Consider the following 26463-nt stretch of genomic DNA (forward strand, 5'->3'; position numbering starts at 1 on the left):
TTGAAGGCAACAACCATATGATCATTTTATGCTCTCCCACCGCTCAATCACTCAAACCTAATACAGTTAAGGCTAACTTTGTTGTTTTGCTGAGAGGAATATGTTAGTTTCACAGAGAACCCCTCAACCTTATTTATTTACCAATGTTCAGAATTTATCCCACATAACTTCCACTAATAGCATGCTGGAAACAATAATATTGTTTTTCCAAATACAACCATCATTTCTGTCATTGACGTCTTGACGCACATATCCATCTTTGGGTGTTTTCGCTTTAGGACTCTTGAAAAACAACCATTTGGAAAATGTTTGCTGTAGTTTTGGATTGTCTACATCTTCTCTGATGAGCTTAAGTACTGTACCTCCAATTAAAAATGGAAGCATTTATTTTTGATGTTCAGTACAATGATACACACAAACAGTTATTGCAAAGGTAGAGATAAATAACTTTGGCATACAGAAAATTGTAAAACATCCATGACACGATGGCAATCTAAAATAGCAAAGAATGAAAACTGGAGGCTAATACTACTGTACAGTGACACATGTAACAAACAAGCCATTTTGGACCTAAGTTTCCCTTTCGTTAAACAAATAAATATTGACTATGAACAATCTCAAACGGAGCAAGAAGTGCTTGATGCTAGGCATTCCAGAAGGCATTCCTGAAGCAAGCAGATTTGAGACAGAACGAAGAGTTGTAATGAACAAAACCCAACTGATTCTACATGTGCAACTTGTATCTTCTCCTTGAGAATCTTTGGTAGAAAAGACATGATAGTACAGAAAGAAAATGTAGATGACATATTTACACATAATACGGTCTCATCAGCAAGACGTTTCAGCATTACCGTGGCTGCTGATTAAATCTGTAATGAAACAAGAGCAAAGAAAAACTGCTGATGAAAAAGCACCTTTCTTTGCCTTGGTGGTAATAAAAGGAGGAGCAGAGGGAGTAAATCAGCTGGAGCCAGCTCTCGACATAAAAAAGTACTTGAACAAAGAGGCTCCCATTTTCCGTGACACTATCAGCCCCCACTGGCTTAAAGAAGAGGCAAAAAGACCGATATGTTCTGATCTGTGAGCTCAAGAAAAGAGTCTTAAGAGCACACAGGTAGTAGTCCAGATCTTCTCCAGTGCATTTGTGTCTTTCTAAAATGCACTCTGAGCACACTATTGCTATTTCACAGCAGTCCGATCAGTTTAGAAGATTTATTAGATTCCAGTCTGTTCCGCTTCATCCAATTAGCGTAAGGACAACAGGATAAAGGGGCGATCTAGTTTGCTCCGAAGCGGATGAGATACAGAACACTGCAACAGCGGCAGACGTTCATTTCAAACATCCTGTGTGATTCCAGTGGCAGGTATTACGCTTGTCTGAGGTCAGTCCAAGTCATCTTTGCACACACAGGCACACTCCTCATGGTGCTCCAAGGGCACATCCGCCATGGACTTCTGCAAGCCTCGAACACCGCTTCGGTGTTTCAACAGCAGAACCTGTCAAAGAGAAGGAGGCTTTAGTTAACAGCTGTGCTTCACCAAGGCTCAATCTCAATTTCTCAGCCGTACAGTTGACTGCCTTCACATTTCATCTGAAGACAAGTATGCAACCGACGAAGACATTAAAGTACATTAAAGTCCTCACCTCTTTAAGAAGGCCTTCCACTCAGCACTTACTTAGCATATATTGTATTCATACTAGCTTATTGCACTTATTGTATTCATATTAGTTTGTGGCACTTATTGCATTTGTTTGTTTGTGCACTGTACGTTGGCGCTGGTTTATGCTCTTAGATGCTTGTTTGAAGAAAGGAGATGCACTTATTTCGAAAACCGATGTTGAATACACTTATTGTAAGTTGCTTTGGATAAAAGCATCTGCGAAATGACTGTAATGTGATGTATAGTATATTGCGGTGTAGTGTGAAGATTGCTTTTCTGAGAGCCTTGCTACCACAGTAGGTGTGTGGTTAAAAATGTTAGGTCAGCCTGATTGTGGTCCATGAAATCACCAAATTGAAGTATGAATGTGCTCAGCAAATGTCATGTTTATGACATTATGCTGTATCTTGTGTACAATTGGAAATACTGTAAAGGGTGGAAATGATGAGGACAGCAAATTCAATGTTTTTTCATGAATACTTATCTCCTATATATAGTTGATCATTTGTCTGAGGTTGGTGCACAGGAAATATATTGAACCATATCATTTTTGCTGCTGGTTAATTTAAACTTAAATGTTCGATTTTTTTAATAATCCAAAGACTATACAGGTTACATGTTCCTCGCACTTCACAATCACGTGGATATTTACCTCATGGTATTTCTTCGTCACCCTGGCGGGAACACACTGGCAGTCGTAGCAGCGGTGAGAGCAGCAGGCACAGTTTCCACCGCAGCGCTTCACCAGTAGGCAGCTTGGCCAGAAAATGGCGTCTGTCCTCTTCAGCTCCTCACGCAAGGATACAGAGAAGTTACGAGGAGTGCAGCTGTACAGTCGAACTTCCTCCCTCAGCAGATTGAGATCAGCTCCTCCTCAAGAAAACACAGAGAAGTCATGATCAGAAAGACTTCCGATCGAAACAAACTCACATTTTATTTGTGACACAAATAATAAAGTTAGAGTTCATATTCAGTGGCTTTGCTAATACGACATGTTTACGTTAAAAAATTCATGATCACTGTAAATGATCATGTTTTCTAAAATGTACGAGTTGAAAAGCGTCCTACCTCTGGCCTTCTTTTTGTGGATAAAGGATTTCCCCAGCAGATGCCATGTAGGTTTGTACAACTCCTCCATATCCAGCTGCCATCGCTCCGGCTCCAGGTACTTCATGACCTCCTCCATGGTGCCCAGCCCTGCCACGGCATCTGACAACTCCTCAATACCATGCTGGGATTGGGGCAGAACTGTAGGGACTTGGGTTTCTGATACACTCTGTGGGAAAAACAGCAGATGAGATGGAGAGAGAAAGGGAAAGGAAAGGTCATTTACTCAGTAAATACAGTATTTATCTATAAAGTTACAACAGGGAAATGTATCACTTTCATATGCTTCATTTTTTGATGGAGCTGTACACTGGGAAAGTCTTCTTGAACCCTGCCAGAGCAATACAATGCTTGTGTCACAGACACATATTCTAGCTTCCACACCCAAAACCGCCTCATTGCACAAACTGCCTCAGGATACTTACAGAGCAGACACTTTCCGTGACATTTAAGACCTCTCTTGGTTACGAATACTTGAACAGGAAAACAACACAGAAGGAACAAATTTATCAGCAGTGACAAGATGTGCTTTATTTCTACTGTGTGAATATAGAAAGACGGGGAGTTTGACTCTGCTGCGGTGCATTGTATGTCATGGTTTAAATTGGATCCGGGCTCATTAAATGCTACAGTGGTTTGGACTTTCGTTAAGTTAAACAGAAACAATGACTGTCCAGGCCAGCTGGAATGTAACTCAAGCACTATGTGCTAGAGCTGATAGTGTAAAGAAGAGTTGTGTAAAGCTCCTGACGATTACAGACACACCGATGTATTTTGCAAAGCATTCCCACAGCGGCTTTGGACAAACACTTTGCCACCCAGCTGATTCTGTGAACTGATGGGAAAGTAGAAAACTTCCACAGAAATGTGTATCTATCAATAAATATGCATTTGATATCTGTTAATAATGTTCCATCCTTGATATAAGACAAACACAGTAGGAATGTTGGGCGTGTACCTGCCTCAGCTAAAGTCTTGTCCTGCATATAAGGCTGGGACTCCAATGGGAAACAATGTGCACTCCAACAAGACACAAATGATAATAACTGTATCCAAACTGTTCAATGCACGGTTCAGTTGAGAAGCAAATGTCAATTGATGGCATCATTTGTTTACGTTGTCAAATGTGATCACATCTCCGTCAACTCCTCTGCCCACTTTGCACAACAACATTTGTCCTTTTGGCTCCCGCAGTAGTATTCGTTTCAAGCTCCCAGTCACAGAGAAGATTGATACCTGGAGTGTTGGTCTTCCCAAGAGAGAAGAGGCTAATCTGTGGAACCTTTCAGTCCTGTGACGCTACGTTTGTCCAACATGTCAGCTCGCTGGTCTCTCTAATCTTTTGTGACTGACAGGTAGAAGACAACATTGTGACACTTACTAAAGAAAAAAAGAAGCTTGTGGAGCATTGAAAACATCGGCTGCTGGCAGCTGTGCGTCTTTAAGCTTCTTGAGAGGCAGAAATATTTGAAAAGAAAAAAAATGATTCCAGGAATCTGCCTCATCTTGCCTTTGATGACTTATAGGGCTGAATTAGGAAGGAATTCAGTAAGAAATAGGGGCTAGAGGAGGAAAAGTTTTCCTTTCGACAGAGACCTTGGCACCAACAATGCAAGGATTTGTGGTTTTGATTCTTATTTATTACTTATGCAAGAAACATTTGCATATTTATGGAGCTGTAAAACCACCTAGACAAAAGTTATCCATCCAGAGGCTTATATAATTGTATTCCAACGGGTTTATTCATACCAACCACCAGTAGAGCCAACAGATAGAGATATATATATATATATATATATATATATATATATATATATATATATATATATATATATATATATATATATATATGTGTGTGTGCGTGTGTGTATGTGTGTGTGTGTATATATATACACACATATACATCATACATCGAATACACCAGTGGTCCCTTTTCAACTGACAACCCCTATTTTCAATTGATGACAATAACAGTACAGAACAAGTGATGAACTGTACAATTAATCAAAAAAGTTAAAAAGGAATAACTGCAGGAAGATTTCAAATGAGTGATTGGGCTGAATTTAGAGCAGAATAATTCTTGTAAATATCGTATGAGATGATTTCTAATACAACTCTCTTCCTGCACGATGTACTTTGTTCAATTTTTAACAATCATGCAGAGTGGGAAGGCTCTGTGACTATAGCTATTCAGGTCTTCACCGTGATTTTATCCTGTGTGATTACATCTTTTATAATAATCAAAATACAAAAACAGTTCAGTCTAGTTTTCTTCACAGCAATAAATGAAATGCTGAGGTATAAGCCAGCTGAATATTATTCGTTTTCCAACCCCTTAAAATCAAAAAGGCCTTGCGACCCCCCTTGTGAAGCTTTAGTGACCCCTTAGAGGGGTCGTGACCCTAAGGTTGTGAACCAGTGGACACAACAGACAAACAATTAATAAGTCAACCAGACCAGCAAGTGTATTGGTAGTTTTACACTGAATACAATGTGTAAGACAGGAAAAACCCATATGATTTGTTGAAAGGATAAATCTGCGCAAGGCACTCAAGACTTCAACTCTGTTTGGCGTAGATTTAAAAATAAGATGCCAGTGGTTTGACATGGCTGCACCACAGGCTACGAAAATACAGCTGATGCACAGCTGTGTTCATGCCACAGATTAGACTCATTCTAACGAGGCTGCCTTCATAACCACGGACCATATCTTTGGGTCATTTGGCACCTATGATAAGCAGACACAAATGTGAAAGGAATGCTTGTGGAGAAAGGACCGGTCAAATAAAGAAAGACAACATAAAACAGGTCTGTCTCTGAGCAGAACTGTATTTCCAGACAATAGAGGGAAGCTGTGATTCTTATTAGTTTAGCCTTGGCAGTGGCTTCCAGCAAGCACTGGAAGCCATTAACACCTTGTGAATGTAGATGGTGCAACAATCCCCCAATTAGCGGCTCTCTGCGAGCACGGCTTCAGATAGAGTAGCCAAGCAATCCTTCAGAGACACATCAAGATGGTGTAAATGAAGCTATAAGTAGCAGATGAGAGCTCCTGTTTAAGACATTCACCAACAAAGGAATAAAAAGGACCACAAACTACAGTAGCTGGCATGAATTGCATGCACAGTGTCGCGTATCAAATATTATGACCCGATGCCAGTATTGGAGGAGTAATGAATTAAGTCAAATGAATTAGTGAATCTAGATCTATAATGGATGATTTTAACGCTATACATTTTTTCAGCAGAAAAAACATTTTCAATCAGCATATCTCAAAAGCTCTTCCCTTTTTTGCCAAACTTGCCAACAGTTCAAAGAACATATAAACAGCAAGGATTGAAACGAGTGAATGGAATGATGTAAGGCAAAGCTGTGGAATAGCCCGCACATAACATGTTGAGATGACAGATGTCACTGAGGCACCATGTCTGTCCAGGTCCTGTTGCAGGTGGTAGACATTCCAAAGGCATCATAAGCATGTGCAAAAATGTACTAAAAGATGAAACTGTCAAGAGAGGTACATAATGACGCTAGGTCATGAATCCAATAGTCCTTTATATGAATAAAGGCCATGATGACTCGTTAGTTTCTTGTATATTTCTGAACAAAACAGGCTCAAAATTAACTACGATTTTCAATTGTTATGTGAGTCACGGTGCAGGGAGCAGCACAGGCAGATAGGACCCAAATGCAGACTCAGACGGGCTGATCCAAAGAAAATACTTCAAAGTAGTGATGTTACGAGATGTGCCGACGCTTCGAAGCGTGTGTCGAGTAATGGAGGGGGCGTTTCCTTGAAGCGCGTATCGAGGCGTGCTTCATGTAGGGGAGGAGCCAAAAATGATGACGTCCGAAGCCTCGCTGCCCGGCGGTACCACGTGACTGCTTCGGGAAGTGGTTCAGAGTTTGCCGGGAGGTTCGACAGCTATATAAACCACTCAGGCTCCATTCAAAATGTGGGTTGTTCGTGGAGAGTTGCGGTCAGTTGAGAGTTTGGATAGTTTGGAGAGAGAGAGATAGTTTGGATAGCGTTTATATAGTTTGGAGAGTTTAGAGAGAGATAGTTTGGAGAGTTAGGAGAGTGAGGAGAGAAGGATAGGTGATGGAGCCAGCTAGGAAGAGGAGGGTTTCCCCTGTGTGGGAACACTTAGTAACATGATCTGTGGTTTCCTCTTAGGTAGCAAACTGTGGCATCGTTTAGACACCAGCGTCATGGAGGCACGGAAGACTCACAATGTAACAGCAGATACCACTGTGGAGGTCCAGCGCTACCTTTCCGAGCCAAATATAAGCAGGCTGGAAAAGCCTCTGGAGTACTGGGAGAGGCAAAAATTCCTATATGCAAATTTATATAGCCTTGCTCTTGCGTTTTTGTGCACGCCAGCATCTTCTGTACCCTGTGAAAGGGTGTTTTCAAAGGCCGGAGAGGTCGTGTCAAAAAAAGGAATCGTTTAAAACCAAACACTGTTGAGAAACTGTTATTTCTGAATAAAAATGAATAAAATGTCCCGTGTCCTGTACATCACTGTCCAAGTTCCACAAGCATATTCAGTCCCCTCTTCCTAGTTCCACAAGCACTTTCACTGTCCTCTGCCTGCTTAAGCCCATGCCATTTTCCTAAAGTGGCATAATAACATTATTACACAACCTGCCATAACATGATACTACCATTTTGGGAAAATGTACACACACAGAACACATTAAAAAAATATTTTATTATGCACATATGTCATAATTTATGTACAGAAATGATTTGGTCATACATTTTTGTAATTCAGTCATTCCCAACAGCCATAACAGACACAACAATTCAATGCATCACATTATGTGGTTCAGATACAGCTGCCTGTGATTATACACTTGGCCAGTAGGTGGTATCGTGTGCACATGAAGCATCGAGTAATGAACCCTTTCTCGAACCAATTGGCTAAAGTGTTACGAGGCCTCATGAGGCTTCATCTCGCCATCACTACTTCAAAGTAAAACACAGGCAGAAACGGATAAACAAAAGTATGTGTAGCAATGAAGACAAAGAAGACGAGCAGAAAAAAGACATGGTGAGCACAGAGACTACATGCACAAGAAAAGGAGGGAGACAAGGAGCGACAGGTGACACTATGGCTGACGAGCAACAGGTGAAATTCAAAATCAATCCCAAAGGCGGGAAACAAACAAAGGCAGGAAGTAAAACAAGACAAGACACACGAGAGGATTTTCAAACTAAAACAGGAAACACTAGAACAAACAATAGTTCATTTGTTAGCCTTAAAGAAAATGTGTGTTTACTTTGTTTCCAGCTTTCTTTGTTCGTACACTGCACAACCACATGCTCTTATTTCTGGTGACTAAAATGACAGGTTCAGCTAACTATGTTGAGATGAAACTTCTGAAATAGCATCTTGGGAGAGCTTTGGAAAACAATATCTTCTCTTTCACATGTCGTTGCAAACCACTTCCTTGCACAAGAGAGCTTCGAGTAAGCAACGAGGTCTGTTGTGCGTGAAGAAAGTGTTTTTTTCTGTCACTATACGCCACACACTGCAATTGAGGTTGGTGTATAAACAGACCTCACTTTGTCACGGCAACGGTAAGCATGTCTTTTGACGGTCATTGCCATCTGCTTTAACTTGCATTTTATTCCTTACTTCTTCTGTCCGATCGCCCTTCATTCAAGTCTGTGTGTGAAAAACTCTCTTCGATCTTAAAAGAAACAAAGCGGGTAGAGCGATCTTCAGTAGCAGTGGGGTTTAATTCTGGATTGGGACCTCACAGAGACAATGATGTAGGTTTTGTTTGCTCCTTTAACCCACCACTCAACACCCCTCATGCTCCCTTCAACAGACTCCTTCTCTTCTATATTTTAACAACCTCTTTGCCTCGGCCTTTTCGCTTTTCCTAAAATCTCTTCCTGTGAATTACAGACCGGGTCTTAATTTTTTCTCCCCCCTTCCATTCCATGGAAGTGGTGGGGAGGAATTATTGCTTGTTTAAATATAAACTAAAGTGCTGGTCCCTGCGTGGCACGAGGTTTCAAAAGCTGCTCGCTGACCACAGAGGAAACAGAGTGCTGCTGTTCTAGCGTGCTCCTCGGAGGAAAGTTCAAAGGGAAGCCAGTCTGAACGCGAGGAGGCCAAATAGCTTCCTTTCCCCCCCCCCCCTCATGGTTTCCACAGTATACTGTTGGAATAAGAGACCGGGACTTTCTTTCATATTCCATCATATGCTTAGTGACAGACATTTGAGCACCCCAGCAGAATAGTTTAATTCTACTGCAAAATAATCAAGTTTGACGTTTAAATTCAAAAACATCCATAGTTGATGGTGGTGGTGCGTTTTACTTTAAAATTGAAATATTTCAGAAAATGTCTTTTTTTTTTTAAGCTAATGCAGGAAAACCACCGGTCAACCTTATCTTCACTAAGCTACAAAACGTCCAAACTGATACCTGCACACTTGGATCACTGCAGTGCACACTTTATTTGAGCTTTCCGCTCAAAATCGTGGGCCCTCTACATCAGCAGTTTCTGTGGGCGCCCCCTCCGTCTTTTGGCATGCACACAATCTCTCAAAGTGCGTTATTAAACAGTTCTTAACCCGATTAAACAAAAAATAATTATATTATATGATTATGAAACACCACACTTTTTTTCAACACTACGTTTTTTGAAGATCAAATCTTATTTTTGCAAAGAAAATGATTAAATCCCACCGAAATGCACCAGTAACAGTAACACACTGTAAAGGAAACAAGGAAAGCTTCAATGGTAATTAAACTGCAGCCTACCATTAGGAATTCAAAGATCTTGGTTTACTTGGTATTAACACAATCGAGTTTTCAAGATCGCGCAATGACAGTGGACCTTGAGATGGTAATGAATCAGTTGATACCTAACCCGTAATGCTAGCCTACTGGGAAAGAGGCGAAATATTGCTCCGAATTTGATCTGTCTTTACTGTGAGGTCCACAACACTTCAATGTAAAATGTTTGCTTCTGCTTCATTACCTACTCCTTGTAACAGTGTCTTATTGGATTAATCCCTCTCTATTTGACAGAGCCAGGCCTTGGTTGTGGCTCTAACGTCACAATCTACTGCAGTCTATTGGTGTTAAATACACTGTAAAATGTGATGCAATTCATTCCCAAAATGAGTTATCATTACTGGAGATTAACCTGGTTTTCAGTGATTTATTTGACTCAGCAAAATGTATTGGCTCTACCACAGGGAGCTAGTACACATAATGACTGACTCTTCCCTCTTAACATCTCCGTTTGTTTTCTGAGAAATACAGCTCTGATACTCAGCTTGGCACTCAGTGTGTTTTCAGCATGTCAGTTGTTTTGGGTTTTAAGGGTGAAGAAAGAATGCTGTAATGACGTGTATGAAGCAAAAGAGACCAAAACAAAGCTTTTGATGCAGACAAAAAAAGTTAGACAGAACACAATGTGCCATCAGTGACCTCAGTTGCCTATTTGTGCTTGTCAGATTTCCCAGTGCTGCAGGCCATTAGGGATTAATGAGGAGTAGAACTGTTTACTGAAAGCAAGTGAACAGAACTAAAACATGACAGGTTAAAACATGGCGGTCGTCTCTTCAGTTTATCTCCGGGCTTTTGTCAGCGAAGGCAGCAGGGACTATTCTGTGTGTGTGGTCTCAAGACCAGGACAGAAAGAAGTGAGACAGTGAAAGAGAGTGAGGAATGGGGAGAGGATGGATCAAGACAAAGATGGCTCAGAAGTTTGAACATTTTTTTCGTGCAATTTTACAGAAGTTTTGCAAGCATTTTTGTGAAGGCAGAGCTATCTCTCTGATGAAGTTAAAATTCAAAGGATGCAGCCAAAAGCTGTAGTTTCTTTCTGGTAATGTAGTGCCCTCGACCTCTGAATCACTGCCCACACTTTCACTTTGTTCAGCAATTACATTTGACGTTGCTCATAGATGTTTACCTTGAAAAACAGATACGATAACAGAAGAGATTTGTCGACACAAATACGGTAAGCATGATGATGTTTTGTTCCCACAGAGCGAACTACTTAAGTGGCAATAAAACACGTTTGGGAGACTTCACATCTTCCCGATGGCCAGTCCGCCCCCGGGCTGAATGCATGAAGTATAGCAATTCACTCTGATTATCGGGCTGATCTCTGACTGAAGTCAATGAGAGGTCATGAGGCGTGAAAAGGAAGAAGCTGATAAGAATGCCCCTCTTTGCCATTCACTTTTTGTTCTCACAGAATACTCTGACAAATGTTGCTACTTTTGCTGCAGTTGTTGCTTGAGTCTTGAGCTCTTTACTGGTCTTTAGCAAAGCTTGCGATGTAGCGAATGAGTTCACGCTTATGCTATGCACACACTTGGATGGGTAAATATCTGCCAAAGATTAGCAAGGGATGGAACTAGTAATTAAAGTCTATGTTACGCATGAAGACAAGATAAAGAACATTGAAGAACAGAAAGGAGGTTGTTTTGTGCAAAGAGAACAGACAAGAGAACATGACAATTCTTCACACAAAAAGCACTTCTATCTCTTAATTCCTACTTTCATTTCAGGGGATTGAATGAATCCCCCCGCGGGTCAGAGGACCTCTTTGTGAATGTGACGCCACTTATTTTCTCCATCTCAATCTCAAGAAACAATGACATTGAGACACCTCGTCTGTCTGACTGGATCTACAGATACAGAGCAGGTTAACAGGGTTCATGGTTTTATATATACGGGTGATACGGAACACAACAGTTTGACGATTTAAAAGTGGAAACAATACGAGCCCCAGCAAATGAGAAAATTACAGAGTTTGAAACCATTTACAGTTCATTTATTTCGATTTGTTGTGTGCTTTCTAACATTTTAGAACGTTTCCAGGGTCCATTTCAAACCTTGAAGGACAACTTATGATATTGCTATATTCTCTCTCATTGCAGACATTGTGGACATTTTGTTTTGTTTGTGTATAAGTGTACATCATAAAATAAAAGATAGTACATGTGCCAGATGTTCTGAAGTGCTTAAACATAATGTTTCCCTTTGGGAACGCATAAGCAGAAATGGATGATTGCAAATTAAGACTGTGTTATGTATTATCTTAATTGTGCTTGCACGGAGAGGCATCGGTTACTGCCATGTGAGTGCAAGTTGGAGATGGAGGCAGAGAAATGCTATGACAGCCACAACTTAAAATGCACAACTGCTGACTATATTGACACTGTACGTACCACAGGGAGAATGGAGTAGTGGATGCAGAATCCCGGCTCAGAGGGGAAGTACTCATCAGAGATGAAGCGGATCCTGATCTGACTGCCTTTAGAAGTGTGACTAGCTGGTGCCGACTGTGACCCGCACCAGCGACCCAGGATGGTGTTCTCAGTCGGATCCTCTATCTCCACAAAGTCGTACCTGGTAGAGTGAATGAGACATAGTGCAGAAACTGTTAATGTTCGTCTCTAAGACATCACCGGTTATCGGCCCACTCTGAGACGGTGATTGATGATTCATGACATTGTTTTTGTCCAAGTTATTATAACACAGCTTTCAGCTACGATTGGCTTTGTTTGAGGTTTCACATGGTACATTTATATCTCTTGACATGCATGCTAACTTTAATTGTATTTTTTGCTTGTCGTAAGCTCGTCAGCACCTTTAATATTGGCCATGGTGCTTTCTCCTCAGCTCTGCCTTGCCCTTCTGAATGTGAGATTGTTAATATCAACAAAGCTGCCGAGGGAAATTTAACCTCTTTTGAAAAAAATAAAAAAGGTTACAATAGCCCAGCTGTGAGAGATGAGATTTGTTTCTTATTTACTGCCTGAATTTAAAAAATAAAAAATGAACAGAGGATTGCCAGTGTATTGAGGACAAATCTCAGGTTGGTTGACAGTGCAGCATTGGCAGCTGTTCACACTATTTAGCTGTTATTGCTGCTGATGCAGCCTTTTTACAGGCCTATTACACCGATGCTACGTGTTGATGTCAATGAAATACAGTTTTAATTAAACCTTGCGCTTATTACACGGTACTGTGTGTGGATTGTGGGAGACTGCAGGCCTCTTTACTTGGACTCAGTTGTTTGAAAACTCACTTGTAAATCATGAAATTTACATGATTGCTGATGGGTGCTGGATAAACAATTTTTTGGACATGAATATGAAAAAGGTACAGAATGCAACGCTCCATGAATATATTTTTCAAAATAATTCTTCAATAATGTGGATCTGGAACATGCATTTTTAAAATATATTTAACATGATGGGTTTAAATAGTTTAATTTAATTTAGTGTCGTTTCACAGAATAACATGATAATTTAAACTACAATTTTGTAAAATATGAACAAAATCAGCATTTTGCTCGTAGTGGGGATCAAACTTTGTGACCCTGTAGTTACGTGTCTCTCTCTGCACCGGCCGCCCTGCCAACCCATAATACCAGTAAACATGAAGCGCAGCAGCATATGGCCACGCTCCAGACTCCTTTGGTGTGCCAAGGCTAACATCAACCAACCTCAGCACTTAAGACACACAGTTCAGGAGTTCAGCCTTTATTATTTATACCTGTGTGTAACCAGTGGCTGCACTGCATTCAATACAGCCTTGTTTCACTGACTCTTTGCAGTCTGGGATTAATCACTTTGCCATTTGCGTCAACAGGCACGCTAACCTCTCATTCAATGCTGCCAATTTGGATATTTGGATTCCGACGACATTGTTTACATTTTGCATAGGCTTGACAGATTCAGTTCAAGCTGGTTTCAATAAAACAACATGGAGGGACATGAGCGAGACTACAAATGGATTTTCTGTGATGTTAAATAAACTGAAGGGGGGGGGGGGGGGGGTCAATAAATTCACTGACTCTGCTGCCTTTGATTTAGAAAGTTATACAGGAAGTTTGTAATCTGCACAAACAAACGTATTGGGTAAGGTAAAACTGAAAGTGTGCTTTTGAAAAATCATTTATTCAGGTTAAGTGCACCAATGTTAGACAACTGCATGAACTGTTAAACATTCCTTTAAATGAGTGCAAACCAGACTGGTGTGCAATGTTTTTTGGAGAGGGATAAAATATCAGTTTAGCTTCCCTCTGCCTGCTCGATGGAGGTCGGTGAAGAGAGAAGCCTTCCTCTCTGAAAATCCGCCCTCAGACAGCTCCAGAGCTTTGACAGATGGCTCATCAATAATGCAGGACGCACTGATCATTACATATCGCCATGTGTTCAGAATCACCATGTCAAATAGCGGTTTCCCAGATTTACAAATGCACTGACATACATACCAAACTGTACGTACAGTCACGGTGAAGAGGATGAGGATTAGAACGACAAAGGAATCTTACGCACAGTACCAGCAGAAAGGATTGCCTTCACGCACAACGCAGGGAAACAGTGTTTAATATTCACAAAGCTTTCTCCTACAATTTCTTCCTTGTACATTATTAATAAATACACCACGGCCATGACGCAGATCAGCAACACAAACACAGTTTCTTAGTCCTCTGCTTTTAGACTAAAGGCAGAGAGCAGCGACGCCTCTCTGAGAACAGTCCTGTCTGTGAGCCGTCGAGCACGACTCTGCTGCCATGCCAACCAGCAGCAAGACCAATCCCTCTCCAATATGCCTCTCCTCCAGTGGATTTGGTAAGAATGCTTTTCATCGCACCACAGACAAACAGAATAGCAGATGAGCATCTCGGCTACACAGCTTCCCTCTCATCTTAGCAAAGGCTCCAGGCTTGCTCCCAAAGCCGAACACATCTCCTACCGTTGTTTGTTTTATCCCCTGCCGTTGCTGTGAATCAGTGGACAGGAGATTACCAGTCACGTTTATTTGCATCACATTGTGCGGTGACACAAGGGTCAGAGCAGCGTATCAATAACACTGTTTTTTTTTGCCATAACAGTGGAATGAAGTTCAAAGGGGGCATTTTGTGAATCCATTTTTAAACACACATGAAAGATAAACTGGATATGAAGACTTGGCCAGAGGCTAGTGCATGTGAAAGTGTGCACGTGGGACAGACACAGATGTGTGTGTTTGAGAGAGAAAGCGGGAGAGAGGGTGAGAGGAAAGACAAGCACATACACTTGTGAATGTATGTCTGTTCCTGCTTGTGATTGCATGCTTCATTCATCCCGCTGCCAACCCTACCAAGAGTGTGTATCTTGGGATCCGATCAAAACCTTTTGGGCCTCAGTCTGGGGAAGGAGTGAAAAATGTGAAGGTGGGAGCGGTAGACGTGGCGATGCCCTGCATGACCCTTGAAAGGGATGTTGTCATTGTCTCTCGCCCCTCTCCCTGAGGACGCTGACGAGTGCAGTCTTGTACAAGCAGGATGGCACAAAAGTTGTCAATCCGCACCCTGCCCCACTCTCGAACCGTCCCTCTCGGGGTTTCAACAGAAACACGAACCTCATTCGTCAACATGCACAGTAGTGTGCTGAGGGGCTCAGATTACCTGCACTCACATACTGGGTTTTTTTTAGCTTTTATTTTTTTTTACAAAAGCAGGATACAGGAAGTATATTGTCAAACAGAGTCATGTATCCTGAATGGCAGCACCTTAGACATCCAAATCCATCTTTAACCAGATTCTGGACCAAAATCGGAGTCAAAATCTCAAACACCTCATTGATCAGTAAAAGTGGATGCATACTGATTCACATCCTCTTTTAATTCTCTGATATGTACGGTTGATTTCTCAAAAGATGCACGTTAATCTGTATCCAACATACAACTTTGCAGTGTCATTCACCCTGTCATCCATTAGGGGGCTCTCCAGGAATGACTAGCGAGGTCACCCTCCCCCAGCGATTCTCCAGCTTCCAGTGATTGGGCTCCTCCATGCTAACCAGTCAGTTGTGATATATTGGCAGCAGGGCACTGCACATAATGCACTGAGGGTGAATCGATCGCCGGGGCTCGGAATCCCTGTTTAAATTGAATGGCCACAGAGGCAAACCCAGACAGTAATTGAAAGTGAGCTCCTCAATAAAGGATGCATTGTATGTATGTGTGTGTCTATGTGTTGCTAGTCAGAAGGTGTGTTGCCTGTCTTTCGACCAATCACATGAGGAGCTAAAAGTATCGACTACATCAGGTAAAATATGCCGGTCTGAACCATGTCATCGTGACCATGTCTTGGGCGAAACAAATCACTCTGCTGCTTAGTTTTCAATATTCAATAGCTGCTATGGCAGACCAAAAGGCAATTTCACAAATGGACACACTCTAAATCGTTAAAGGTGGTCGACAAGACAGAGAGGACACGTTTTAACCACGGCCCCACATTGATATGGCCTGTCAACCTGTGAAGCCTATATCTTCCCTATCTTCTAAAAGGAGATCACTCATCAAGTTAAACAAAGAACATTTTCATTTAGAATGACATCCATAAACCATTTCAACAATACACTGAGCTTTTTGGAGGTTGGCACATTTGTCAAATCAGTGATAAGGACCCTGGCAGGAAAATTCCCCATGCGTCCCAATGTATTTAGTGCATGTTAACCTTTTAGCACACAATAGGCCCAAAAAAACAGCCAAGGTTCAAGAACAGTAAGAAAGAAATGACAGGAACTTCACTGAGACATATGTTGCTAATAATCAGAACGTTAGCATAGAGATAGTGAGACATATTCTTACTTGCATATGCCATCTTCTGGGTCCTCCAGACCAAATCTCTCATCAAAGGTGAGCTGGATCCTCATGTTGTTGGTCGCCACCAGTCTCCAGACCAACACAGTGTTCCTGGGATAAGTGTGGGGGAAGTCTGGGCTGTGAACCATTCCCTCTCCAGACACTGTAATGATCTTCTCCTGATGGGAGTCTTGCACTCCTAAAACAGAAATCAGATTGTGTTTTGTGCTTTGCAACTACTGTAGCCGTTTCATTGGTTCAGATTGAATACATCATAACCCAGGTGCATCATTTCACTGACGAGGCCTTGCTTTGGCATTTATTTTATGATTTTATTTTATTATGAGTATTGATAATCCCCGACGTTACTGGTGTTTGTATGAGTATTTTTTTATGTTTTAATGAAATTTAATATCACACTGCAGCTCACATTTGCTCTGCTCTCTCTGTCGGGCTGAGCTTCTCCAACTGCACACACACACACACACACACACAGGAAGTGAGAGCCAAGAGGCCGCTGCGGTAAAGTGAATACTTGAGTTGACGGAAAGTACACCTATACTGTACGTGCAATAAAATATGAATCAATACATCTGCAACAAGCACGGAAGTAATTACACAGATGTAATTGAAAGGGAAACGTAACTCAATCGGCTCTATCCGCAGTCTCATCCACTGCTGCCATGTTTACAAGAGCAAGAGCTTTTTTTTTTAAACAGTGTTTAGTTGGTTGCAGTCTGCTACACACCACGAGAAAAACTGTCGGGATGCGTCCACCTGAGCCTCACAACCACTTCGACGACAACACCGTGAAGCCTTGCATCAACGATTTCCATAATAACGAACCTTTTAGTACAATTCTCATGAATTAATTTGTATTTCAACACAGCCGAGACAATTTCAGAACACAAATACTATTTTCAATGCAATGTTTAGCCTAGCTTAGCACAAGCAACGGGTTTAGGTGGACAGCTACTCTTCGACATATGTGAAACATTACGCCTTTTGTCAACTTGTTAGCTAGCACATTGGTCACCAAGCTATAACACCGTTAGTCTGTTGTTCTATCTATCTATCTATCTATGTACAAACCAAGTAAGGGCCACCTTATTTGGACAAATCAAACTTATTGAAAAATAATACATGCACTCCTTGAGGATATAAAGTAGACATTATATGTAGCACTGGAGTATAAAACATCCTTAAAAGCTATATTTGGTGGTTCAGGACTACACCCTCTTAACAGGGTTACTAACGACCTGATCATATCAATCTAATTAATCGACCTAATTTTTTGCCCCAGAAGTCAATATTTATTTGATTTCTTTTGCAGAAAGTACTGAAATAAATGGCTGATTGCTCTTTGAATCTTTAGTGCAAGTAGAGGCAACACACTAGGTTTGATTGACTGTTTTTATATCCATTTGCTGGCTCAGCAGGAAACAAGCCGATATCTTTCATGCCATTAAAGCTTGGCCCTCCATCACAATGACATGTTTTTAATTACATCCCCATTACTGTGGGCTCCAACATACAGGCTGAAGTGAATAATGTGAAAAAAGTGATTATTTAATAGACAAGTCCAGATGTATTGCATTGCACGTGTGATAGCAGGTACATATGGTAATAATAGAAGTGGCAAAGACAAAAAAAAAATCGACTTGCACAATTATAAATAATATGTCTGCTCTTAAGGACTCTCTGTGCATAATTCATTGGGACAATCTGGTAAATGACTGGAATGTGAAAGGGAAATCCGAGGTGACTGTTGCAGAGAAAGGGGGGCAGAAATATATGCCTGGACATGAAAACAATAGGTCCTGATGAAAAGGTTTTCCAGAGATCTGCATGGATCAAATCATGCTTAATCCAAAGTGTCTTCATCCTCAATGCACTCATCACAAGTAATTGCAGTAGGTGAGGGAACAACGGCTTTGCATTCCTCTCTCGTTCAGGTCTTTGTGCATGAAGCTCAAGAATGAACTGTCCGTGTGATTCTTCGCTGTGGATCTTTTGTTCACATGCATCAAAGCAGAAACTCCATAAGAGCGTGCTCCTTCAGAGTACATCGGCAGCAAACCAATCTTTGATGAAGATCCATAAGGCCACAAACCAGCTTCCTTCCTATTTTTTCTCCTTCAGTTTTTCTTTATCTTTATCATGAACAATAGTCTTTTCATGCCTCTCTCTTTTCAAACTTCCCATTGATATCCTTCCACCTTTCCCTCCTCCTTTCACCACCTGTGTACTGCAAAATGCAAAGACACGCTACCAGTCGGATCCTGGGCGTAACTTTGACTTGAATATGACCTCACTCTCGTCTCGGGGTTAACCAATGTCATCTAATGATCAGAGTGGCGGTCCCCTAGAGTGAATTACCTCAAACATGACTTTTCCTTGACCTACTTTTTCCCCCTGTGAGGAAAGTAGAGCCGACTATTAAGGGAGGAAGTGACTCTGAATAAATAGGAGCCTATACAGTGCAGCCATTGTGCTTTGTTCACACGTTAGTGGGTGAACCATTCATGCTGTTAAACATTAACCTTTCCCCTGCCAAAACAACACTGGCGCATACATGAAGAGAACCATGTGCACACTGTTAAATTAGTGCACACAAGGATTGAACAATTATTATTATTTAATAAATAATGATTACAAATACTAGTGATGATCAGAGCAAAATTATAGAAGGATTAAAAGAGTAATACACATACTAATATACACAGAAGGCTGCACATACTGTGCTGTGCATTAGCAAATGCCCTCAAGCTAAGATGAACTAATGAGAACCTCTTGTCCAGACTGCTGCATGTTCCTCGTAAAAAAAAGAAGAGCGGAAGTCATGAGAACCATTCATTCTGGCTTCTGTTAGGCTCACTACATTCATCTTTCCTCACAGGATATCATTACAATGTCCCACTACTTAGCTTTGGAGTTTATGGTGGTCATACCGCATGATATAGTAGACATAACTATGCCTTTCTTCTGGAAGAGTATGAACATTTCAGCCTGAGAAAGCAATACATATCTCTGCCTGCCTCAAATATGAGGTCATATAAGATACTTTTAAAGGTGAACAGCTATTATTTACAACTTTAACTGGTACAGATTCAAATTGAAAAACACAAAAACAAGTCTACTACTACGGCCAAATCAAATTGGTATGGATTACACTGCCATTGGGGTTGTATTAGCCCAGTAAATGAGCCAAAATGTTATTTTCACACATCAAGGGCTAAAGATTGTTCCAGTACTACATCATGTTCTCCCAGCAGCCTCATGCATCATGGATAACCATTCACGACAGCTATTTCCTGTCCGGTAATCGACAGCCGAGTCACTGTGACACTAAATCCAGATTGTTTTTAACTTTAGCCCCGTTACCTGCTGATCAAAATGAATGCGAGGCCCTGAGTTGAAAACATTTGGTCAGGTGATGAAACTGTACCCAACAAAGAATTCCATTTTCTTTTGCTGCATGCCTCTCAGGCTCGATGCAATCACTCCAACATCTGTTGCTTATTAGGACGGTGCACTGGTAACTACAGGTGCAGTAAATTCCCCACCCTGCTTCGGCTATTTATTGCTTTTGGGTTTACAGTCAGTTGGGAAAAAAGGGGCTGAAACACGCCATGGGAATCTTTCATACCATTAAGGAATAGTTCGACTGCGTGGACCCTTCTGCAGCGGTTTTATCTGCCAGGCACATGCTCCTGTGTGTTGTACTGATGAGGAAGCAGGTGTGACAGGTTTGACACCCAAATTCCCTGCAGAGGTTGCTTGAATAAGGGCAGAAACGTAGCAGGAGCTCACAACAACAGGCACTTGTCTTAATAATCTAGTGATTGCTCAACGCATGTATGTTGGCATGAAGTACATTTCAATACACAATCCAAAAAATATTAGTATTGTACGTTTTTACAAATGACTGATACTTATGTTCTTTTTCTAAAGTACTTCTGCTGCCGAAACCAAACCAATCGTTCCATAACATTAAGGTGTTTTGTGTTTCTGTAAGCGTGATACAAAGTATTGTAAGTCACGTATTTTTAGTTCAGAAACGTTGATATTCAACGTATCCCGTGGTTTGCAGAAACCTACAATGCCAACATGTTTTCTGTGGTCTGGAATGCAAAACACTAAATATCCTCCTCCCCTGTGAAAGATCATGTATTCAGGTATTTAGTTTGATCCAAAGTTAATGTACTTTGCCAATTTATTTATCATATCAGTTATTCGAAAGTAAATATCAATGACCTCTACTGCTATTTTCAATCATTTACAATTCGTATAACTTTATATAAAATTAAACTCTAGTATTTGACATGATGCATATTATTATGTGTCATGAAAGCTCCAGTAACACAGCGATGGTATGTGCAAATGCAGGTTTGCAACCTCTAGGGGTCTCACCTACACCAACTGTCCTATCATCTGCAACTGCCCCACAATGCAAAATGTTTGCCACAGTATAAATAATACCTGTTCAATAAAAATATTGTTAAATGACTTAACATTTTGCCAGGATTTACAGCATTCAATGGACAGCAATGCAAAACAACCTTTTTTAACCTGCGTCGCCTCAAAAGAGAGAAACAGAGGTTTGTATGATGGAGGAGAAGAGTTTGTGTCTGTGCGTGATAAGACCCATGACAGATATATTACATCATCGGTCATAATGGAAGCTAAGAGCATGCCAGACAGCTTACCAGACCTGTGAAGATCCATCAAGACAAACAGTAGCAGGGCTCTTAGTCAGCTGTTTCCTCCCCTTTTTACACCGACAGAAAGTGGATCAAAAAAATGCAAACTTCACACTAATAATCTTGCATTTAATGGCCAGACTACATCTCCCTCTTATGTCGACTTCACTTTTTAAACCTCTAGAACTTCCAGTCCTGAATTCAACAGGTGGACAAATAGGACCCGTGAAAGCCCTTTAAGTGAGGATGTCAAAGGTCACAAGAAATGTAATCAGTCCCAGCCGTAAAAGGACTGAGCCCCTTGGTTTTGCGGTGTCGTAATGTAATAATGTGATACTTTATTGATCCCTGCTATGCAATGCTCCATTTCCGTGCCCCTTTATCTACAGGGATGCCAGACCAGTGACCCTGAAGGGGTCAGGGTGTTAATGACCCGCTCAGGAAGACCAGATTATTTCCAGCAGGGGTGCAGCCCTCAGAGGTTGCCTGACCGAAGGGTGGTCTCTTTTTAACCATGAGGTCAACCTGGCCCAGTAGACAGGACGGACATCTGCTGCACCTGCTGCAGAGGCAAAGCAAAACATCTGCAGGTCATATCAGATGTCCTCACCCCGATCCCACTCGTTTGTATGTGTGTGTTCCTAACATAGGCAACCTTAAGCGACACATTTCAGACCAAAGACCAGTTATTGGTGATGAAAAGCTGATTTTTGAGTCATTGGTAAAGGTTAGGGTTATTTTAAGGTTAGGGTAAGGAAATAAATGTAATGTCAAAAGTGATCTCAGTAAACGTGTGTGTGTGTGTGTGTGCGACTGTGTTTCACCTGTCTTGTGTGGACATATAACTGATTACACATTCACATTCTCTGGACTTGCTTTTTGGGACAAAATAGGAACTTCACGTCCTCATGATGTAAAGCATTACATTTTTTGGAAGACTTAGTTTAAGGTCAGTGTTAGGTTTAGGATTACAACATATTGTAAACTGTATTGTAATATGTGTAACAGTAAACCATATAGTGAAACACAAGCCAACATCGATTTTATTCTCTCGTCAAAAATAGCCAGAGTTGATTATCAGAAGCCCTCGAGCTCATGAAGGATTTAACTTCCATAACTGCTATGAAATGTACCCATAATGCAATGCACAATGTGTTATCTGACACATGATTACAAATTGTGATAAGATTTTGTAAAGTCACAGCTGCAGGCTGCAAATGATAGTGAATGCACAGAAGTGTGCAAGCACATGTGATGCTGTGTGAAAAGCAGACACACCAGAGCTAAACTGAAGTCTTTCAACTCCTCAGGCTTTGGCCCATTAAGCACAGCGACTGAAACTCGTCCCCACACAACAGCTTCTCCTCAGGTTACAATGCTTTCTTGCCCCTGAATGATTTCCCAGAGCCTCCAATTAGTGCCAACACTTGTGTTTTGGCATTAAGAGAAAGGAAGATTGAGTATCAGTCTTTTCACTAGAGCCGTCTATTTGAGTTGACCCTCTGGTATTCTGCGTCTTAGCCCTGAGCCTGGATTTAGACATAATATCAGCACCAAAATCAGAATGAAGAAAAAACCCATTCTACCTCAGTGTTTCTCCTTTTCATTTACGAATGAAAGTACAAAAAGCAAAAGTAGTTTTTCTTATTTGAAGTAAAAAATATCTGAAAATAATCTTTTGTTTTGATGTCACTCAGTTGCATTATTTATGAGACAGAATTTTAGCTGGCATCAAAAATCTATTTGTTTTAAAATGAGAAAATGGATAGGTGGCAAAAGAGCCATTGCTACCACAGAAAAAAGAAAAGCGTTGCACCAATTGGACATTTCATCACAATGCTACTGACCATGATAAACAAGTGATCTCTTGGCGATACGGTGCAGAAACACGAAAATAATGAGCAAGAAAACAAAAAGAGTGTAAGGCAGAGAATCAAAGCAGCTGCTGAAGCCTTCAATAAGGAGCAATAATCTTAAATGCACAAATATATTTAATTTGTTTGACTGTAGGTCCACGAAACAAGTTACAACAGTATATAGACTTGTGAGACTCTACAATCAAGGTCTCCACCCACATTACTGCAGGGTGCCCCATATCTATCTCAATTTCCTTGTCATCCATCAATATCAAAGTTAATTATTAAGCAGATGGAATGTTAGTTAAGCACGAAAAAAATAAAGTAAAACGGCTTTGAGATGTTTCTCACAAACACTGGAGACGGGCCTAACTTAGCTTCCCCTTCCGGCTGGGTACCAGGCGTTGACAGATGAACCACATCTTTTTTAAACTTCTCTCCACAGCTGTGGACGGACGCTCCAGGCTGCTTTGTAGTCACATCTGTGAGCTGGACAGCTGGATGTTTGGAGAAAATTACAGTTTGATCTGCGGCAGGCCAGATTGGAGGACAGCTTTGCCATACCAGATCCAGACACTGTGATTAGGACTGATCAAAGACGCAGGTTTTGCAATGACAGTAGCCGAGAGGATTGATAGCTGATCACGATCCACTTTGTAGCTTCATGGCTCCGAGACAGAAACAATCGAATCTGCAATGAAGTTTGGAAGAGGTCAAGAAGGTTTCCAGCTAATGGTTGCTAAAGTGATCTGGGGCTGCACATATCTGAGCTGGAATCTCAATAAAACCTGGGTTGTAACTTGGACAACGGCCAAATTCACACACTGAGTGAATCTGTTTTCCCACATCGTCCTACACTTGTTCTATTACTTTAATCTGATCTAAAATCCTGAAAATCCAAGTAACAGAGAAATCCTAATGCTTGCTGTACTACATTTTTTTTCCTCTTAAGAAATTAGAGCATTGTTGCCCCAAAGTAATATCTATCCAATCACAACAGCTGCCTGGAAACCCCCCCCCCCCCACCCACCCACCCCCATACACAGCAAACAACCTCTGAACCGCCTTTTAAAGACGCTTAGAGCAATACAAGCACATCTTATAAAGCCTTCAAAGGTCTAAGGAGGTTTTCAGCTGCAGCAAATTGAATGATTAATCCAAATAAAAGCGAGACAAGGAAAAGAACATTTTTATTGTGGCAGTTTAAGAGTAAAATTCTCCGGTATCTGGCTGTGCTTCCAGATACAGATCGATTTCTTTAAGCGGGTTGCCCTGGATCTCTAATTACTGCCACCCCACCAAGCCTTCGTAACCTTTTGGCCCAGCTGTCGAGAGAAGAGTTGCAGTGCAGAACTCAGGGTAATGAAAGTATATTCCTTTCAACCTCTTACCAAAGGAGTGTTTGCTGAGCACCACTGCACTTTTCCTTGTGCTCTCGCTCCCACAGACACAGGCATGTTGCTACCCACTACAGCACAGGTTTCTTGCTCTGGTCAAATGCACTGTGACGACAGCTGTTGAAAGAGGTGAGGAGTGTGTCGAATTCACTGCCCAAACAGTCTCACGGGATTCACACTGACGACCCCCTGGTCAAAAGCTTCCTTTGCTAATAATTCAGTGACCACCGTGCACCCACCCACTCCACCGCTTTCCAGCATCAATGCCAAAACCAAAAGCATGCCCTCCAAACTCCAGGGAAAAATGTCTGCGCATACATCTCAGCATAAAAACTTGCCAAAGGGCTGGCTTTGCTAAACCGAGCAAGTTTGTACCTGGATCTTCAGAGTTGACATAAGTAGCAATTTGAGGATTAGAAAATGAGAAAATTTATGTTTCTGAGGGAAACGTCTGGAGGCGAGGGCAGTGACTTAGAGTCTGCAGGTTAATTCCCATAAAAGAGGGGAATACAATTATTGTATAATTGCAATGTTGCTCACAGAGCAGCTCTCTATTGAGCTATTCATCCAAGGGCTTCCAAATGTTTCGTGTTTTAATAGCAACTGTTTACAGAAATACATCGGAGTGTGTACAAGTTTTAGAAAGCAAAGTTACGACCTCTGAAAATTGTAATCTTTCACTATTGCCTCATCTCTCCCTCTGCCTCTTTTCTCTCACTGATATTAGAAGTACTATGGCTTTGACCACTGCAGTCCTTCAGTGTCTTTCACAGAGGACAGGGTTTGTGCTGCGGCCATCGCTGGGTTCAGTGCACATCACGGTCATGGCAAAGCACAAGCCATTGGAAAAATTGTTGTTTTTCCAATGTTTCAGGGCACAGTCGTGCCGTTGTGTGAAAGGCCCTTTACAGATGGTTGCTTTGACATTTTTGTTGATTTACAGGACCTTAAACTCATTGAACTCTTTTAAGTTACTCTTGGTAAAAGGCATAGATGTGTAGAATGTGTAAAAGCTTAAAATGAGATACCATAGGACAATATCACTGATGATTGTGGGGGTACAAACCAAATAAGGCCTCTGAAATTAGTTTTTATCACATATTGTTTACTTCAAAAGTTGTTCATGAAGTTTTAAATCTAAACCAAATTCATGGCTCTAGAACTCTAAAGTGACATCCAAAATGTACCATTTTCAAATCTGTAATTTTGATATAGGCTTGGTGTTGAGAGCCGTTTTCCCCGAAACAACTGACCAACCAACTAAGCAAACAATTGACCAATCAGAGTTTAGGTGGGATTAAGACTAGGGGCATCATCTTCCGACATAGCTAGTTAGCTTCCTAGCTTCATTCATAAAAATTATCCGCAGAAAATCATTGCAATTGTTCACTCACGAACACCTTATACACCCAGTGGTATATGTAACCAGTTGGTCTAGATGTTATTGCAACTCATTAAACCATTAGTGTCTTATTAACGGGGGGAATTTAATCAAGTCACCTGAACTGCAAGTAGCCCGTTGTTTTTCCTCCGATCACCTTTACATCTTCCACACGCACTCGTCCCCATGACTAAAATCTGCCAACGACAGATGTGATGTTTTGAGAAATTACAAATGAATGGAGATGCTAAGCATTAAACTCCCAGTTTACCTTTTTAATAGTCTAAGTAATAGGTCATTAAGCCGCTGACTGTCCACCGTTTCCCACAAAGCCTCCAAGCCCTCATGAAGAAAGCCTTTTAATCATCTGTGTGTATTTGTCTCTAAACATAACCCCGCTGTACGATGCAATTGTCAGTAAAAACATTGACAACAAATGGGAAAACACAGCAAGCCACTGAAAGCCTTATTTTATCTTTGGAAACAATGAATACTCATGTAGCTGCACTTAAGGAACAACAGTCGTGTAATTACTTCCTGATAAATGGTTACAAAACACATGTCTTTCTGTCCAGTGCTTGTAAAGTGGATTTGTACATCTGGGTAAATATTTTAAACTGGGGCCAGGAGCAACTAATTAGCATCGATATGAGCAAAAGCTGAGTTTGTTTCTCATAAATCACAAATGCATTACTTACTGGTGAATTGTTGGGCGAATGATCAGGAAAAG

The 26463-nt window shown here is 41.2% G+C and overlaps 1 protein-coding gene across 2 annotated transcripts in view; it reads right to left on the bottom strand.

Moving 5' to 3' along the window:
• Positions 1-238: 238 nt before the first annotated feature.
• Positions 239-26463, bottom strand: part of pdgfc (platelet derived growth factor c) — a 40344-nt gene continuing 14119 nt past the window's right edge. Inside the window, exons 2-6 of one of the 2 annotated variants that reach the window (XM_079268447.1) lie at positions 16403-16595; positions 11983-12163; positions 2731-2938; positions 2315-2532; positions 239-1497 (exon numbers count right to left, since the gene is read on the bottom strand). In XM_079268447.1, the coding sequence (XP_079124573.1) occupies positions 1384-1497; positions 2315-2532; positions 2731-2938; positions 11983-12163; positions 16403-16595 (914 nt within the window). In that variant the 3' untranslated portion in view covers positions 239-1383. Of the gene's footprint in view, positions 1498-2314; positions 2536-2730; positions 2939-11982; positions 12164-16402; positions 16596-26463 lie in introns of both variants that reach the window. The other variant, XM_079268446.1, reaches the window with a different exon arrangement.

This window comes from Melanostigma gelatinosum (assembly GCF_949748355.1).
Source record: "Melanostigma gelatinosum genome assembly, chromosome: 5".
Classification (NCBI taxonomy): domain Eukaryota; kingdom Metazoa; phylum Chordata; class Actinopteri; order Perciformes; family Zoarcidae; genus Melanostigma; species Melanostigma gelatinosum.